At 35.3% G+C, this 20,355-nt stretch overlaps 1 protein-coding gene across 7 annotated transcripts in view; it reads left to right on the top strand.

Annotated features, from left to right (window-relative positions):
• The window catches only part of Dmd (dystrophin), a 2,365,055-nt gene that overhangs the window by 774,021 nt on the left and 1,570,679 nt on the right, over positions 1-20,355 (top strand). For all 7 annotated transcript variants that reach the window (XM_060376797.1, XM_060376795.1, XM_060376794.1 and 4 more), the window contains exons 20-23: positions 8,250-8,491; positions 13,396-13,576; positions 17,112-17,257; positions 19,251-19,463. In XM_060376797.1, the coding sequence (XP_060232780.1) occupies positions 8,250-8,491; positions 13,396-13,576; positions 17,112-17,257; positions 19,251-19,463 (782 nt within the window). The remainder of the gene's footprint in view (positions 1-8,249; positions 8,492-13,395; positions 13,577-17,111; positions 17,258-19,250; positions 19,464-20,355) is intronic.

Raw genomic sequence — 20,355 nt, 5'->3', positions numbered from 1 at the left:
ATTTTATAACTCTATTAGAGAGAGAGAAATTTCAGCAAATTCTATTAAAATTTTTGTAAGTAAATTTAAGAAAACTGAGGTTTTCTGAAGTAATTATTCATGATATCAATTGAATAATTTTGAGTAAAGGCATTTAAACCTTTTAAAAAGTAATTTCACCCTTATATTTGTGGTTGTGAGCCTAGACTTTAAAGACCACAAGAAGTTAAACACCAACACACCAAGTAATCCAATTTACAAATGGGGTACAGAACTAAACAGAGAATTCCCATGAGAGGATTGTCAAGTGGTAAAGAAACACTTAAAAAAATGCTCAATGTCCTTAGTCATCAGGGAAATACAAATCAAAATAATTCTGAGATTCCACATTAGACCCAACAGAAAGGCTAAGATCAAAAACTCACTTGTTGAAGGAGTTTTGGAGAAAGAAAAATACTCCTCCATTGATGGTGGGAATGTAAACTTGTACAACCACTTTGGAAATCAATCTGGCTTTTTCTCAGAAAATTAGGACTAGTATTACCTCAAGATCCAGCATATATCTGAAAGATGCTCAACTATACTACAAGGACATTTGCTCAACTATGTTTATAACAGCTTTATTTGTAATAGCTAGAATCTAGAAACAACCTAGATGTCCTTCAACTGAAAAATGGAAACAGAAATTGTGGTACATTTACACAATAGAATGCCACACAGCTATTAAAAACAAGGAAATGATGAAATTTGCAGGCAAATGGATAGAACTAGAGAAGAACATCCCGAGTGAGGTAACCCAGAAGCATAAAGACACACATGATATATACTCATTTATAGGTGGATATTAACCACATAATATAGGATAAACATAATATAATAAAATCTATCCTTCTAAAGAAGCTAAACATCAAGAAGGACCCTAAGAAAGAGATTTAATTCTCATTCAAAAGGACAAATAGGTTAGATATCAGGAGTAGAAGACAAGGAACAGGACAGAAGCCTTCCACAGAAGGACTCTGAAAGACTTTGTGAATCAGGGTATCTAAGCAGATACTGAGACTTAAAGCCAAATTTTGGGAAGAGTGCATGGAATCTTACGAAAGAAGGGGAGATAGAAAGACTGCAAGAGGACAGGAACTCCAGAAGGGGACAAACAGAGCCAAAAATATGGGCTCAGGGGGTCCTGCAGAGACTTATTAATCAAACAAGGACCATACAATGTAAATAACCTAGACCTCCTGCTCAGCTGTAGCCCATAGGAAGCTTAGTATCCTTGTGGGTTCCCTAGTAAGGAGATCAGTGGCGGTCTTTGACATGGACACAGTGGCCAACTCTTTGATAAACTCCCACTGGCAAGGTGGCCTTACTAGGCCACAGAGAAAAAGGACCCAGACAGTTCTGATGAGACCTGATAGGTTAGGGTGAGCTAGTAGGGGAGGTGGACCTCTCCTATCAGTGGACTAGGGGACTGACAGAGGTCTGAAGAGTGAGGTCGGGTTGAACCGGGAAGAGAAGAGAGAGGGAGCTACAGTTGGAATACAAAGTGAATAATATGTAAATAATAATAATAATAATAATAAATGTCAATTTACCAATATAACTTACAAATAACCAAAAAGTTGGTTTAAGCTTTCAGCCTTATATTACTACTGCTACTACTTGTTTTTTTTTTTTTTTTTTTTTTTGGTGTCTTACAAAAAGAGGTGTTCTTGTAATTATAACTTAATCCCCTCTTTTTTTCTTTGAGACAAAAGCTTAGGGTAACATCATATTCGTATCCTATATTTTTAATATAAATTTAAGTATTTATTCTCTTTACATTCAGAACATAGCACTTTCCCTCCTCTCCTTCCTTTCCTATCCTCCCACACTTTTCTATCTCCTTTTCTCAGAAAGGGGAATACCCCTATGTGGTAATAGAAATATGTAACCGAAGGGCAGCTTGGTGTTATCTTATTTTAAAAAGTACAATTATTCTTGAATCTGTGTAGACTGTTGTAAAGTCATGTGAGCAAACTTTTTCCCCAGATTGTGTCTTCTAAACTTGTATTCATTTCTAAATAAAAGTAATTTTATAAAAACCACAAACAATGCAACTTCAAGACAAGTTTATTTTTCTATTGCCAGGGTTACTATAAATAATAAAGCATGTTTTAAATATACATGCAAACATATTTGAAGAACTGCCTACATTTTGCATCATCGGTTTTTATATGAATTATTTTTAGTTTCAATTTCTGTGTTGGCACCAATAAGCTCAGCTATCTTCATAGGAAATCAATTTATTTTATTCTTTTATTTATTTAATGAATTAATTTATTTTATTCATTACAGTTTAGTAATTATGTATACCAGCATTAGCTCCCTCCCTTTCTCCCTCCTAATCCTCTGCTTCCTCCTTTTTTCCTTCCATGCCCCTCCCCCGGTCCATTGATGGGGTAGTCTCCTCCCCTTCCATCTGACCCTAGCCTATCAGGTCTCAAAAAGGCTGACTGCATTATCTTTTTCTGTGGCCTGGTAAGGCTCCTCCCCCCTTAGGGGGAGGTGATCAAAGAGCCAGCCACAGAGTTCATGTAGGAAATAACCCTTGTTCCACTTATTAGGAAACTCATGTGGACTCTGATCTGCCCTGGGCTACAAATGTGAAGGGATTCTAGGTTATCTTCATGGGGTCCTTGGTTGGAGTTAAAGTCTTAGGAAAAAACCCTGGGCCCAAATTTTTCCATTCTGTTGCTGTCCTTGTGGAGATCCTGTTCCCTCCAGTTCTTTCATTTCTGCCTTCTTTCATAAGATTCCCTTTACTCTGACGAAAGTTTGGCTATGAGTCTCAACATCTTCTTAAATACCCTGCTGGGTAGTGTCTTTCAGAGGCCCTCTGTCATAGGCTCCTCTCTTATTCCCTGTTTTCTGCATCTTCAGATGTCCATCCCATTTGCCTTTCTAAATGAGAATTGATCATCTTACCCAGGATCCTCCTTCTTGATTAGCTTCTTTAGCTGTACAGATTTTAGTATGTTTATCCTATATTATAGGTCTTCTAGTAACCACTTATATTTATTTATTTATTTATTTGTTTATTTATTATTTATACAGCATTCTGCCTCCATGTGTGCCTGCAGGCCAGAAGAGGGCACCAGATATAACTATAGATGGTTATAAGCCACCATGTGGTTGCTGGGAATTGAACTCGGGACATTTCAAAGAGCAGCCAGTGCTCTTAACCTCTGAGCAATCTCTCCATCCCCCTAGTATCCACTTATAAGTGAATATATATATGTGTCTTTCTGCATCTGGGATACCTCACTGAGGATAATCTTTTCTCTTTCCTACCATTTGCCTGCAAATTTCATGATTTCCTTGTTTTTAATTGCTATTTTTCCATTTTGTAAATGTACCACAATTTCAGTATCCATTCTTCTGTTGAGGGACATCTGGATTGTTTTCAGATTCTGGCTATTATGAATAAAGCTGCTACAAACATGTTTGAACAAATGTCCTTGTTTTATAGTTGAGCATATTTTGGACATATGCCTAGGAGAGATATAGATGGATCGTGAGGTAGCACTATTCCTAATTGTCTGAGAAAGCACCAGATTGATTTCCAAATTGGTTGTACAAGTTTACATTCCTACCAGCAATAGAGAAGGGTTCCCCTTTCTCCACATCGTCTCCAGCATGTCTCATTACTTGAGGTTTTGAATTTAGCCATTCTGATGAGTGTAAGGTGAAATCTCTGGGTTGTTTGGAATCGTGTTTCCCTGATGACTAAGGACATTGAACACCTCTTTAACTGTTTCTCCACCATTTGATACTCCTTTGTTGAGAATTCTCTGTTTAACTCTCTACTCCATTTTTCAATTGGATTACTTGATTTATTGGTATTTGTGTTCATGAAAATATACATTAGCCTTTCTATTATTATCATTTATTACATTTTTTTTTTTATATTCAGTTTGTATCCTTGCTGTGGCCCCTTCTCTGGTCTCTTTCCAAACGCTCCCTCCCTTTTCTCCCCCTATGCCCTTCCCCTGGTCCAACTATAAGGGAGATCTTCCTCCCCTTCTATTTGACTCTAGCCTATAAGGTTTCATCAAGACTGGCTGTATTGTCTTCCTCTATGGACTGGAAAGGCTGCACCCTCAGAGGGACAGGTGATCAGCGAGCGTGCCACAGAGTTAATGCCAGAGAAATTCCCTGCTCTCTTTACAATGACCTCACATGGAGAATGAATCTATGGACTATATATGAGCCAGAGTTTTGGGTTCTCTCCATACATTGCCCTTTGGTTGGGGTATCATTCTTTTCAGTGCTGCCAGGGCTCAGTTTTTATGGCTCTGTTAGCATCCTTTTGGATATCCTGTCCTCTCAAGGTCTTTCCATCTCCTCCTTCATTCTTAAGTTTCCCTGTACTTTGCCCAAAGTTTGGCTATGAGTCCCTGTCTCTACTTTGCTACCTCGATCGCTAGTCTTTCATAGGCAATCTGTGGCAGGCTCCTGCCCTTTTCCCTGTCTTCTCTTTCTTCTGATGTCTATCACATTCTTCCTTAAGAATGAGAATTGAGCATCTTCCCTAGGGGCTTCCTTGTTGTTCAGCTACCTTAGGAGTATAGATTTTAGTATGCTTATCCTATACTGTGTAGCTAATATCCACTTTGATTGAGTACATACCATATGTATCTTTCTGCTTCTTAGTTACCTCACTCAAGATGATATTTTCTAGTTCCCAATATTTGCCTGCAAATTTCATGATTTCCTTGTTTTTTAAAGCTGCGTAGTATTCTATTGTGTAAATGTACCACAATTTCTTTATCCATTTCTCCTTTGAAGGATATCTAGGTTGTTTCCAGATTCTATTACAAATAGAGCTTCTGTGAGCATGGCTGAGCAAATGTCCTTTTTGTATAGTTGAGCATATTTTGGATATATTCTTAAGATTGATGTGCTGGATCTTGAGGTAGCACTATTTCTAACTTTCTGAGAAAGTGCTAAATTTATTTCCAAAGTGGTTGCACAAGTTTATACTCCCGCCAGGGTTCCCCTTTCTCCACATTCTCTCCAGCATGTGTATTATTATTATTATTATTATTATTATTATTATTTACAGTTTATTCACTTTGTATTCCAGTGGTAGCACCCTCTCTTATTTTCCTCCCAATCCCACCGTCCCTCTATCATCTCCTCCCAAGCCACTCTCCAAGTCCACTTAAAAGGGAGGTCTTCCTCAACATCCATCTGAACCTAGCTTTTCAGGTATCATCAAGATTGTCTGCATTGTCCTCCTCTGTGGCCTGGCAAGGCTGCTCCTCCCTCAGGGGGAGGTTGTCAAAGGGCCAGCCACTGAGTTCCTGTCAGAGACAGTCCCTGTTCCCATTATTAGGGAACCCACTTGGACACAGAGCTGCCATGGGCTGCATCTGATCAGGTGTTCTAGGTTCTATCCTTGATTGGACAGATTGTGGTTGGAGAATCAATCTCAGAAAAGACCCCTGTGCCCAGATGTTTTGATGCTGTTGCACTCCCTGTGGAACTCCTGTCCTCTCCATGTCTTACTATCTCCCCATTCTTTCATAAAGTTCCCAGCACTCTGCCCAAAGTTTGGCCATGAGTCTCAGGATCTGCTTTGATACAAGGCTGAGTAGACTCATTCAGAGGTCCTCTGTCCTGTTTCCTGTTTTCTCCTTCTTCTAATGTCCATCCCATTTTTCTTTCTGAGTGAGGATTGATCATTTTACCCAGGGTACCTCTTCTTGCTTGGCTTCTTTAGGTGTACAGATTTTTGTATATTTATCCTATTGTATATGTCTAGTATCCACTTATAAGTGAGTATATACCATGTGTGTCTAAAAAGCAAAAAATAAAGTAATCCAATTTAAAAGAAAAATGGTGTACAGGTCTAAATAGAGAATTCTCTGTTGAGGAATATAGAATGGCAGAGAAACACTTAAAGAAGTGATCAATATCCTAAGTCATCAGGGAGATGAAAATCAAGAAGACCCTGAGATTTCACCTTATATCTCTCAGAATGGCTAAGATCAAAAATGCAAGTGACACTACATGTTGGAGAGGATGTGGAGAAAGGGGAACCCTCCTCTGTTGCTGGTGGGAATGTAAACACGTACAACGACTTTTTCCATCAATCTGGTACTTTCTCAGACAATTGGAAATAGTGCTTCCTCAAGATCCAGCTATACCACTTCTAGGCATATATCCAAAATATGCTCAAATACATAACAAGGATATTTGTTCAACCATGTTCGTAGCAGCTTTATTCATAATATCTGGAACCTGAAACAACCCAGATGTCCCTTGATGGAGGAATGGATACAGAAACTGTGGTACATTTACACAATGGAATACTACTTAGCAATTAAGAACAAGGAAATCATGAACTTTGCAGGCAAATGGTAGGATCTAGAAAAGATCATAATGAATGAGGTATCCCAGAAGCAGAAAGTCACCTGTATATTTTATCTTATCCATTCTGATCGGTGTAAGGTGAAATCTCAGGGTTGTTTTTATTTGCAGTTCTCTGATGACTAAGGATGTTGAACAATGAACTCACTTATAAATGGATATTAACAATATAATTTAGGATAAACATACTAAATTCTATACTCCTAAACAAGCTAAACAACATGGAAGAACCTAGGGACGTTTTTTAATCCTCACTCAGAAAAACATGGATAGATGTTGGAACTGAGAGAATACAGGGAACAGGACTGGACCCTACCAACAGGGTATTGAAGCAGGTGCTGAGTCTCATAACCAAACTGTGGGAAGAGTGCAGGGAATGTTATGAACAAAGGGGGATATAGAAAAATGTGGAAGGCAAACATACACACACTTCAACTGTGTTTATTTTTCTCCTACAATGGAAGAGAAATACAACACCCAATGATATTACTTAAGTGGACCCAATTCGCTTATGTATTGATATACATCGAATTTGAAACCAAACATATCTATAATCAGAGTTTTTTTAATTTTTTATTTTTTACTATTAATTACACTTTTTTCATTTTGTATTTCCCCATAAGCCTCTCCCTCCTCTCCTCCCGATCCCACTCTCCCTCCCCCTTCCTCATGCATGCCCCTCCCCAAGTCCACTGATAGGGGAGGTCCTCTTCTCCTTCCTTCTGATCTTAGTCTATCAGATCACCTCAGGAGTGGCTGCATTGTCATCTTCTGTGACCTGGTAAGGCTGCTCCCCCCTCGGGGGGAGGTGATCTAAGAGCAGGCCAATCAGATTATGTCAGAGGCAGTCCCCCTTCCCTTTACTATGTAACCCACTTGGACACTGAACTGCCATGGGTTACATCTGTGCAGGGGTTCTAGGTTATCTCCATGAATAGTCCTTGGTTGGAGTATGAGTCTCTGGGAAGTTCACTGTGTTCAAGTTTCCTGGTTCTGTTGCTCTCCTTGTGTGGTTCCCGTCCTCTCCAGCTCTTACTATTTCCCACTTCTTACACAAGATTCCATGCACTCTGCCCAACAATAAGTCTCAGCGTCTGCTTTGATTATCTGCAGGGCAGAGGCTTTCAGAGGCCCTCTGTGGCAGGTTCCTAGGTTGTTTCCTGTTTTCTTCATCTTCTGATGTCCAGCCTCTTTGCCTTTCAGGATGGGGATTGAGCATTTTAGTCAGGGCCCTCTCTCTTGCTTAGTTTCTTTAAATGTACAGTTTTTAGTAGGTGTATACTATGTTAGGTCTATATGAGTGAGTATATACCATGTGTGTCTTTATGCTTCTGGGACAGCTCACTCAGGATGATCCTTTCTAGGTCCCACCATTTACCTACAAATTTCATGATTTCCTTATATTTCATTGCTGAGTAATACTCCATTGTGTAGATGTACCACAATTTCTGCATCCATTCTTCAGTTGAGGGGCATCTGGGCTCTTTCCAGCTCCTGGCTATTACAAATAAAGCTGCTACAAACATGTTTGAGCAAATGTCCTTTTTGTGTACTTGAGCCTTTTTTGGATATATGCCTAGGAGTGGTATGGCTGGGTCTTGAGGAAGTGCTATTCCTAGTTGTCTGAGAAAGCGCCAGATTGATTTCCAGAGTGGTTGTACAAGTTTACATTCCCACCAGCAGTGGAGGAGGGTTCCCCTTTCTCCACAACCTCTCCAGCATATGTTGTCACTTGAGTTTTTCATCTTGGTCATTCTGATGGGTATAAGAATTTTCATCATAATAGAAACTCTTTTTCTAGAGATTGTCTCTTAGACTGTGATTTCATGGGATGTATGTTTTGTTTTTATTTCTAGAGGGTGTTAATGCTGAAAGCATCCAACAAGCCTCAGAACAACTGAACAGCCGGTGGACAGAATTTTGCAAATTGCTGAGTGAGAGAATTAACTGGCTAGAATACCAAAGCAACATAATTAGTTTTTATAATCAGCTACAGCAACTGGAGCAGAAGACAACTACTGCTGAAAACTGGTTAAAAACCCAACCCACCACTCCATCAGAACCAACAGCAATTAAAAGCCAATTAAAAATTTGTAAGGTAAGAATTTTCTCTTTCCAATTGAGGCATGATCATTAGGCACTTGATAAATTGCAACAGGGCTATAGTAAACTGGTAATGAATTTTTTCCAATGGATTTTAATAGTGAAATTTTCAACTTCAAATGTTTGAAAGGGGTACAGTAAAGATCAAAATATAAACAAAGAAAAATGTTTAAAGAACTACTGTAGTAATACTGTTATTCTGCGGCTGATTTGCATGTTTTTGTAGCATAGCTAACACATTTGGTCAGTTTGCATTGGGGTAAAATGGGAAGTATAAAAAGTACTGTTTTTTTTTTAAATCAAAGAATAAGCAGTACTCTACAACTCTTCAGGTGTAAAACCTAGTCCCATGATGAAAAACTTGTAAACAATAAAAATGATTACAAAGAGTATGTAATGAGATAAAAGAGAAATCTAACAAAAATAATGGCACATTTTGAGTCGTATTTCTTCACGAAGAAATATTTTACTAATGTCCTTGCTCGGTAGTTGAACCTCAAACTATTTTCTGTCCAAAGGCAGAAAGAATCAGTGTTGAAATTGTGAATACACAGAAGAGTCGGAATCTTATTAACAAGGCAACATTAAAAGTGAGCCCACATTCCTAGTAAGGGTAACCAGGAACTGGGGCTGTCTCTGACATATGACTTACTTTTTGATCACCTTCCCCTGATGGGGTAGCAGCATTACCAGGCCATAGAGAAGGACAATGCAGCCAGTCCTCATGAGACCTGACAGGCTAGGGTAAGAGGAAGGGGAGAAGGGCCTCCCTTATCAGTGGACTAGTAGAGGTGCATGGGAGGAGAAGACAGAGGAAACATGGGATTGGGAGGGGATAAGAGAGGGGGCTACCTCTGGGATACAAAATGAATACATTTTAATAAATTTAAAAAATATTTAAAAAATAATGAAAAGAAGTTGACCTTTCCCAATCCTTAGTATAAGCTTCATACTCTTCATGAGAAACAAGGACTTGATTACAGGCTAAGTTAAAAGATTTTTATGGACAAACCTTTAATAACAGACTGAGATGTCTATATTTAGTATGAAGAGAAAATAATCTGCATGCTTTTAATAAAAGAATGGTTTAAAGGAAGGTTGACTGGATATGGACAGTTTGACAGTGCTGGTCTGAAATAAACTGAACTGAAATGTTATTAGAAAATGTAAAGATATCCTGGAACAAACAAAAAAGGATTTAATTTTTTTTTAAGTTTCTGTAAATTTACTAGGTAGTAATCAAACTCAAAATATATAGTTCTACACAAATAATTTATTACAGAAAGTGAGCATTAGTGGGCAACCAAGCAAGCTATATTTTCTTTGCTTAGATACAGCTGAAATTTGGTGATAGAGCCCATAGCAGGTTTTCCATTTACCTGAGGTATAGTTCACATGCAGTAGTTTTTCAACAAATGTACGGTGAAGGCATATTTGGTGTGCAATCATTGGGAAGAGTCAAAGTAGCATATTTTTCACTCAAAGAAAACATGAAAAAAAATTAAAAAAAAGTAAGCATGGCCAACATAGCAAAGTCAGGTCTTAAATAGTCAATATAGAATGATGATATCACCTTAACTCTACTCTTAAAATGTAAATATAGAAACAGATTCCTATAAAAAATACTTATATATAAAATTGTCTGTTAATTATCTGTATTGTGATCAAGAAGAGTAGTATGTACATAAGGTAGTTTCCTGACAAAACACGTAGCATATACTGGATCATTTATAAATGTGAAAATGTTTCCACTGTTCTGGATGATCAAAATTGAAAGATTAACTTCTGTCAGGATTCACCTCTGATAAGTTCTTTGTAGATGGCTGCCTATTCACTAGGCATGCTCATGTTGTTTCCCAATTCATGTACATGGATAGAATAAAAAGATGAGAGAAGCTTTTCCTCTATTTGGTAAAGCATCCTGATTATCATAGTAGTTTATAATTTGGTTGCTTTGATAAGTCATCAAGGTAGAGTTCTAATCTCATAATCTTATTATAACTCTACCTTGATAACTTAGTTGCCTATAGCATTTATTGTCTCCCCAAATCCCATTTTTATAGTGTTAATGTCTCAACATATATATAAATGTGTGTGTGTGTGTGTGTGTGTGTGTGTGTACAGTTAAGTACAAAATACTAACTACTAAGTACAAAGTACTAAGTTCAAGGGAAAATAGAATGAAATCGTCTTTGTCCCTGGTTTCAACATATTTATCCAGAGTAGAGGAGACAGACACTAGGAAAACTAGTAACTAAAATAATGTAAAACTACCATGGAAATAAATGCTTTATACAATGTTGGAGAACATCTAAAATGAAAACATCCTTCAGGCACCTTCTTTAATGGAAGAAAATTTACATCATGTATTTAGAATGATTTGATATTAAATAAAACAATAATATGTTGAGAAGCTACAGAAGCGTGGAGATATAGAGAGCGCACAAGTAGAATGGCACTGATACAAGTACCGAGCATAGCAGAGTGAGTGAGTGAGATGTGAAACACATGTGTAAAGGAAAACACATTGGACAAAAAGTGACCTGACAGAAATACCCTAAAACACAGAAAGAAATTACAGACAGATGTATTAAATATTTTATTACCATGTAATTATTCAAAGTGATATCTTATTATTATACTCACTAACAATGTTCTCAATGATGTTGACACAATCTCATTCATTTTTCTCAGCTTTGTGTTTTTGTCTGGACCATTGATTTTTAATAATTTTACTAATTTTTACAAGGAAACTATTGTGTGTTGTAAAAATAATGTCATTCGCTGGTGAGCTAAGATTATATTATAGAATGAGTATTGGTGTATAATAATCAATTTTTATCTAGTTATTTCCTTTAAAGATTTTTAAATATTAGAATACAAATTTAGCTCATTCTCAAATATATCTGAGGTAAGAATGCATACTCAAATTTTTAAGAAATCTTTTTACATTTCCTGAGTAGAGATGTTTTCTACTTGGTGTTTTGTAATACAAATGTACATAATTTTAAAGGGAATACATAGTCAAGAAGGTGTCATATTTTGTGGTACCTCGGACACCAAGTGTCTTTCTGCAAACAATGGCTAATTATTAGCAAGTTTTTTGAAATTAAATTCTTTGTTTCAAAATGAATGTTATGTCTTCACTCTTCTAATTCAAAAGCAAATTGGTTGTCAACAACAACTTATTTTATCTTCTGAAATCAGAAGAAAATAAAATTATACATTTATATTTTTACTCCTACAAAAGAATTTGTGAGAAAACTTATCTCAATCTATACTCATAAAATAAGCATACATGCTTCCAAAATCAATAATTTATTTTGTGATTTTAGTATGATTTCCACTATGCTCATATTTAATTTAGTTCTTAATTACTATAATTTTTAAAAGTTCCATTCCATCTAACATGATTTCATTTTTAATTTTAATTATCATTGATTTTGCATATTAACTACCAAATAATCCTAAGTAACTTTAAAATGGTAGCATAGATATTAATTATAAGAAACCATGGTATTAATGCACTAAAAAGGAGAATAAAAGACTATTACTTATAGTACAAGTAACATATATGTGAAATAATATAAACTAATTGAAACCGCACTTGAAATGAAACTAAATATTTATATATACAAAACAATATGGCTGAAAAAATACAATGTAAATTTCAAATTCAGATGTCATGTATAATTTCAAGTATTCATTATTTATTCATGGAGAAAGGGGCAGTTAATACTCAACGCTTCCTTGATCGACTATTGACAGTTGATATTTGTTCTGGAATGGGGTATCATTTTATTCAGGAATGTATTCACTGATAATTTAACTATTCCAGTAAATAAACTTCCACCCTCCACTCTGATAGGAACTTCAACTTAAACTCAATGGACATTATAAAGATTGAGACATTAACTAGGAGGGGGCTTGTTAAAAAGAAAAGTTCCAGCAATATATGAAGTAGAGGCATGAAAAAAACCTAAATTTTATTAAGAAGTTGCATGAAACTGCCAAACAATTAAAATATAAAAAGAAACTAGCAAAGGTATTTCCTTAGTGTTTTTTAAACTTATTAATCAAAACTATTGTTATAAGACTTAATCAATATATTTAAATAATACTTTATATTCTATATAAAATCCAGTGTTAATTTTCATCTCATTATATTAACTTACACTACCCACATTTTATTTTTATAGTATCATATGGAGCTAGAGAATACTATAAGGGTCATCAAAAGTTGTACATATAATTTTTGTTATTCAAAGCAGAGTACGATTGAGATTGAAAGTAGTTATTATGCTGTGAAAGTTTACCACGGTAGAGTGGAAAACCTGGACATCTTCCCTCATTAAAAGTGTAGCAATTGAATACCCAGAACAAAAAATGAAACCAAATAAAATGTAGAAATTTATATAGGTTTAGATAATCTATAATATATAGAAATTTATAAATTTGTATAGTATATTAAGTATATAGAATTTACATTTTATACAAGTGAATTGAAAGAAATCCTATTCACAGAATGAGCTTAGAATTTAAAGACAGTTTGGGAAAAAATAACTAAAGACAAGTATCTTATTTGATTTATATTAACAGATTGTGTTCAGTTATAGTACATGGAAATCATATGTGTTTGTGTGCTTTAATGTTCTAAATGGTGATATTCTGAAATTAAAGTATATATTGTATGATGATCCAAATAAGTAAAGAGCTCTGTTATTCTTAAAGTGATGACTTGTAATAGAGAACTATAAATAAAGTTATTTCTTGACAAATGGTTTTTAAGGATAGTAACCTGATTTTGTATCACTGGCTATGAACAACATCCTTTGTGCAAATTTACTGTATGCAGAGTTAAAAACTTACATATTTGCCATCCTCTGAATTATGGTGCAGGATGAAGTCGACAGGATGTCAGCTCTTCAGCCTCAAATTGAGCAATTAAAAATTCAAAGCATGTCCCTGAAAGAAAAGGGACAGGGGCCAATGTTTCTGGATGCAGACTTTGTGGCCTTTACTAATCATTTTAACCATGTGTTTGCTGCTGTGCAGGCCAGAGAGAAAGAGCTACAGACAAGTAAGTAAAAATACTTTTAAAGCTAAATTGATATTTTGGAAATTGAATATCTGTGGGTAAAAACCCAAAACAAACTAAAGGAATAATTATAATCAGTAGAATTATCCTCCTGTCATTAAAATACTGATGTTGAACAACAAGAAAATATATTTTTCTTCCTGTAATAACAATGACATTGGATAAAAACAAATAAATCATGTTTTGTACAGATATAACTTCTCCATGATGGGTTACAAATTCCAGAATCAGCAGGTTTGACATATTTTAAAATAAAGGAGGCGTTCAGTAGACTTTCACAATGTTCCCTTTAAGAAGGTGAAGATATTTGTACAGGCACATTAGATCTACATAATTGTGGGAACTGCCGCTCAAAAAGGATACATTATTCTTTGGGCTATATTTTACTTTTGGAACCTTGTAATTGCATAAACCCTCTTTTAATATTTTTGTTAATAAAATAAGAGATAAGTGTAGAACAATTATACATATTTGTATTATATGACTAATAATTATTCAAGATGTCTCACTAAATTATTCCTGCAAGCAGTTAGTATTTCCTTGAAATGTCTGTTCATTAGTTTAAAATAAAACTTCCTTATAGAACTAGGTTTATGAATAATTTTAGACAATTTAGACAATAATAAAATGAGTTTTTGTTTTGTTCTCTTTTATATTATTATTATCATTTATTTCAATTTATTCAGTTTGTATCCCAGCTATGGCTCCCTTCATTGTCTCTTCCCAACCACACCTTCCCTCCCTCTTCTCCACCTACACTCCTTCCCTACTCCACTGATAGGGAGGAACTCCTCTCCTTCTATTTGACCCTAGCCTATCAAGTCTCATCTGCACTGGTTGCATTGTCTTCTGTGGCCTGGCAAGGCTGCATCCCTTAAGGGAAGGTGATCAGAGAGCCTGCCACTGAATTCATGCCAGAGAAAGTCACTGCTCCCCTTAATAGGGACCTCATTTGGAGACTGAGTCTACAGGAAACATCTGAGCCAGGGTTTTAGGTCCTCTCCATGCACTGTTTTTGGTTGCATTATCATTCTCTTTAGGGCCCCTAGGGCCCAAGATTTTTTTTTCACTCTTTGTCTCCTTATGGAGGAACTCCTGTCCCCATCCAGGCTATTCTATCTTCCCTTCTTTCATAAAAATGTATGCATTTAGCCCAAAGTTTGGCTCTCAGCCTCTGCTTCATTACCTCCATCAGCAGAGTACTTCAGAAGCCCTCTGAGATAGGCTTCTTTCCTGTTTTCTGTCTTATCCTGCTTCCTATGTCTATCTCATGTACCCTTCTGAATGAGGACTGAGCATCTTCCATAGGGTCTTCCTTGTTGTTTACCTTCTTTAGGATTTTAGTATGTTTATCCTATTTTAAATGTCTAACAACAGCTTATGAGTGAGTATATTTCATGGGTGTCTTTCTGTGTCTGAGTTACGTCACTCAAGGTGATCTTTTCTAGTTCCCATAATTTACCTTCAGATTTCATGATTTCCTTGTTATTAATAGTTGAGTAGTTTTTCAGAGGCCCTCAGTGGTAGGGTCCTGTTCCTTGTTTTCTCTCTCTTCCATTGTCCGACCTGTTTGCTTTTCTGAGTGAGGAATGATCATCTTACCCAGGATTCTCATTCTTTTTTATTTTTTAATTAATTAATTTATTTTTTATTATTAGTTACATTTTTATTAACTCTGTATCCCAGCTGTACCTGCTCCCTCATTCACTCCCAATCTTACCCTCCCTCCCTCATCTCCTCCCTGGCCCTTTCCAAGTCCACTGATTGGGGAGGACCTCCTCCCCTTTCATTTGACCCTGTTTTATCAGGTATCTTCAGGACTGGCTGCAAAGTCCTCCTCTGTGGCCTAGCAGGACTGCTCTTCCCTTGTGGGGTGGGTAGGTCAAAGAGCCTTCCTTTGAGTTCCTTTCAGAAATAGTCCCTGTTCCCCTTACTATGGGAAACCAATTGGTTATCGAGGTACCACGGGCTACATCCAAGCAGAGGTTCTAGGTCCTTGGTGGAGTGTCAGTCTCAGAAAAGACCCCTGTGCCCAGATGTATTTGGTCCTTGTGGAGCTACTATCCTCTCCATGTCATACTAACTCCCCTTTCTTTCATATGATCCCCTGCACTCTGCCAAGGTTTGGTTTTGAGTCTTAGTATCTGAATAGCTTCGTTAGCTGTACAGATTTTAATATGTTTATCCTATAGTATATGTCCAATATCCTCTAATAAGTGAGTATGTACCATGTGTGTCTTTCTGCTTCTAGGATAAATCACTCTGGCCCATAGAGCCGCCTTCTACAGCTGCACACCTGGGAAGCCCACCTTTGTCTGCTCAGTCATTAAGCAAAGAGCCTTGTTCTTGTAGCAAGGGCCAATGCTGGCCACCTCCCTGAGCAGGGAGGCCAGTGCATGGGGCAAGGAGAAGTGTAGTAACGTTCAATATTCACCACTCTGAGTCTCCAGAGATGTACAAAGGTGACCTGGATCCAAACTATCTCAGCTCAAGGGCTGTCTCCTCTCTCCCAGAAAGCCTCAATGTCAATGTTCTGGCTTCAGTTGCCTCTCCACTCACCAATTTCAGTTTCAGAGCCTGTGCCTCTCAGATATGATGGCCACTGGTCGTAGCCATCTTGGATGCCCCTTGTCTTCACTTCTTAATTTCAAGCATTATAGGGATTTGTTACCATATCCAACTTGTTATTTTGTAGTGTCTAATTCTTAGCTAATTTCTCAATAAAAAAACAGGCTATGTATAGGTATTACATGTATAAATGCTTTCCAACAGATGTGTAAAAACGTGTACTGAAAAAAATAATACATTCCTTTCAGTAGCGTTTTTGATTATGAAAATAAATGGCTTTGTTTAAAATACTGGGTCTGATTATTAGTAGAAAAAAATATAGTGTGCTGTATTTTACAATCTGAATTCATTTAATTATAAATGGATTTATTAACATATAGCTCACTGGTGTATAATAATACATGCGGGAATTATATTAGATTTCAAGATACATATTAATTGTATAAATTGACATCATTTATTAAAACCAGTGATGATGTTTCTTTTAAATGTTAAGGATTTGGAGTAATAGTATTGTTTTTTTCTGAGACAAACCTTCACAAGGAAGTTTGCTCCCAATGTTTTATATATTTCTTTCTTCAAATAGTATCTGTATGATGTTGGTAAAAATACTAAGCCTCTAACTCTTCATTTCCTAACCAACAAGAAGGAGTGGAGGGAAGGGTCTATGACAGGGATGTAAAATGAATAAAAAGTGAATATCTTAACTCAGAGTTTGGGATGCTGATTTGAAAATTCAACATATCTCATAAATGTTCTTAACATATCAGAAACGTTTTAGGTAAGAAGGCAGCTTCATCCTATCAACTTGATTCCATTATAGTTCAAGCATACACATTGACTACCACTTAAGGTAATATAATTATATTTGCTGACAAATTACAAAACCATAACATAGTTAAAATTGATTTTTTTTATTATCCTCTTTCTTTTTCCCCTTTGATAAAAGTTTTTGATACTTTACCACCAATGCGCTATCAGGAAACAATGAGTACCATCCGGACATGGATCCAGGAGTCAGAAAAGAACCTCTCTATACCTCATCTTACTGTTACTGAATATGAAATAATGGAGCAGAGACTCGGGAAATTACAGGTCTGTGGACATTTGAACATCTTAAGGAACAAAGAACATGTCTTATTTGTCAAGAAATTGCATTGATGTAATATTAAATATGAATAAAGATAGTAATGGTAGGGACCATACATCTACAGTTGAAAAAAATGAACAGGACAATTTAAGAATAAAACATGAATTTATATATATATTATAAATGTAAGCAAACATATATGGATATTAATGATTAGAAAATTCTGTGGTAAACTATAATTTTCTTTTAAGTTCAGTATAAATTTTAAAGTTTCAAGTATGATTATTAAAATTAAATCCTATCATTGATCATTTGTACCTCCACATATATTTAGGATAGGTTAAAAAAAACAACAGACTTATATAATTAGTTAAAATATAAATTTAATCAACTATAAGATTATTCAATATTTGATATTGAATAGTTATTTTAAAAGCTTAAGTCAGGAAATTTAAATACTAATATGAGATGCTAATGTTGTAAGAGAACATGAGAGGACTAAGATTCTGTTGATTCAAAAAATTCCATGTTGTATACTTATCTTTAAAATCTGAAATATATTAATAATGTTAAGTAATATATTAATAATATTAAGTATTAAATATTAAATACTATTAATACTAAGTTGTAATATACTTATTAAGTATATTAAGTAACATTATATTATGTTTATATTTTAATAATTAAGTTAATAAAATTACTATTACATTTTTGTTATTTACAATCCTTTTAAAGGGCTGTGTGCATTAGTTCTTTTTAAAAGTAATTTTAAAGCATTTTTATTTAAGTATTTTCAAATATATATCTCCCCATTGTAGGTTATTTCCTCTATTATAACAAAGAAAAAATATAGTAGGATTCCTCTTTCTGCATACTTGATGTAGTGATTCTGATCTTTACTTGAATATATTGTGATCCAAAAGAACTAATCAACTTCAGAAAAATGAGACTATAAAATTAAAGCAATTAGGGTGTAGAGAAAGTACAGAACAAATGATAGATAAATGAGTAGACACTAATAATGGACCAGAAAAACAAGTACTAGATGAGAAATCATAAGTATCGTTGGGAACATGTAAGGACCCTGCTTCATGAGAGAAAATCAATATTACTATGATCAATGAAGTCTTGAAAAAATTAGAGAGGTGAAATAGTTTTAAATACCTGGAATACAGCAGTACAACTCAGTAAGATATAAGAACAGACAATCAAAAAACATCAAGGAGCAGTAACACACAAAAAAAAAATTATTAGATAACTGAGGAAGAATCATCATAAGAAAGTCAACAAGGAGATAATAAACTTTGAATTATCCTGACAAATTACAAATACAATTATAAAGGATAAATTAGTAATAATAAGACAAATACTTCAAGTATATAGTAAGTCAGAAGTTTATATATTCTTTTAATGATAGGAATTTTTTTTAGGAAAACTCTTCAATACTTCATAGTAATACATATGTTTTCATTGAATTGTATATATACACATAAGTTATGAATATTCTTCACCTATATTCAAATAATTAGAATATGTTCAAAGGTACAAGCAGATGAATTCAAACACAACATAAAAGTGAAAAGTTAGAAATTATTATAAAACTTTAGTTAACTAATATTAGTAATCAGCTATCCTAATAGCACAAATTTTATCATACATATACATATAATTTAGTCATAAATTTATTAAAGAAGTTTGAAGATTGGCTTACTGAGGCTTCACTGTAGCCTAAGTTAAAATGTACTATGTATATAATAAATATAATTATTTAAATATGGTCATTCAGTAAAATGAGGTATTCCAAATTTCTGTTCAAATAAAACTGCCTTGGGGCATATTAGACATAATTTATAAGAACATATGTGGAATGCTTTAGTAGACATTCTACTGTGTTTCTATCTCTAAATTCCATAACCTTTAATTTAATATCTTCTTGACATGATTTAAACTCACCAATTATGCATGTTAGTGTTAATGTACTTCTACTTTTATGTTGAGGCTTTGCAAAGTTCTTTAAAAGAGCACCAGAATGGCTTCAACTATCTGAGCACTACTGTGAAGGAAATGGCCAAGAAAGCACCTTCAGAAATAAGCCAGAAATATCAGTCAGAATTTGAAGAGGTTGAGGGGCGTTGGAAGAAGCTCTCCAAACAGCTGACAGAATATTGCCAAAAGCTAGAAGAACATATGAATAAACTTCGAAAAATTCAGGTAAGCAGAGGTTTTGATTTTTATATTAACACATATATTAACACATAGTAATACATTATACAGTAACATTGTTATTTCACCCCAGGGTTCTTCAAAGACATTGATTATATCAAAGACATTTTTTTCCAAATGAATTTAACTTGATTCCTATGAAATATTCTTCTTGGATTTTTCTAAAGAAATGAATTGAGTTTTCACCAACACCAATTACTGTTTAATTTAATTTTATCTTTTTTATATATTTTTATTTTTTATATTAATTACAGTTTATTCACTTTGTATTCCAGTTGTAGCCCCCCTCCTTCATTTCCTCCCAATCCCTCCCTTCCTCCTTCAACTCCTCCCATGCCCTTCTCCAAGTCCAATGATAGGGGATGTCCTCCTCCCCCTTCCATCTGACCCTAGTTTATCAGGTCTCATCAGGACTGTCTACACTGTCTTCTTCTGTGGCCTGGCAAGGCTTCACCCTCCTCAGGAGGAGGTGATCAAAGAGTCAGCCACTGAGTTCATGTCAAATAAAGTCTCTGTTCCCCTTTACAGGGAACTCACTTGGAGACTGAGCTGCCATTGGCTACATCTGTGCAGGAGTTCTAGGTTATCTCCATTCATGGTCCTTGGTTGGAGTATCAGTCTCAGAAAAGAACCCTGGGCCCAGATTTCTTGGTTCTGTTGCTCTCCTTGAATAGCTTCTGTCCCCTTCAGGTCTTTCTATCTCCCCCTTCTTTTATAAGATTCCCTGCATTCTGCCCAAAGTTTGGCTATGAGCCTCATACTTCGCTCTCACAAGTGACAGATTATTTAGACAGAAGCTAAATAGGTAAACTATGACACTTTCAGGGGTCCTAAATCAAATGGACCTAATAGATGTCTATAGAACTTTTCACCAAAACAC

The sequence above is a fragment of the Meriones unguiculatus genome, assembly GCF_030254825.1.
Source record: "Meriones unguiculatus strain TT.TT164.6M chromosome X unlocalized genomic scaffold, Bangor_MerUng_6.1 ChrX_unordered_Scaffold_31, whole genome shotgun sequence".
Taxonomy (NCBI): domain Eukaryota; kingdom Metazoa; phylum Chordata; class Mammalia; order Rodentia; family Muridae; genus Meriones; species Meriones unguiculatus.
The sequence above is the reverse complement of the archived record's forward strand: the minus strand, read 5'-3'. Positions and strand labels throughout refer to the sequence as shown.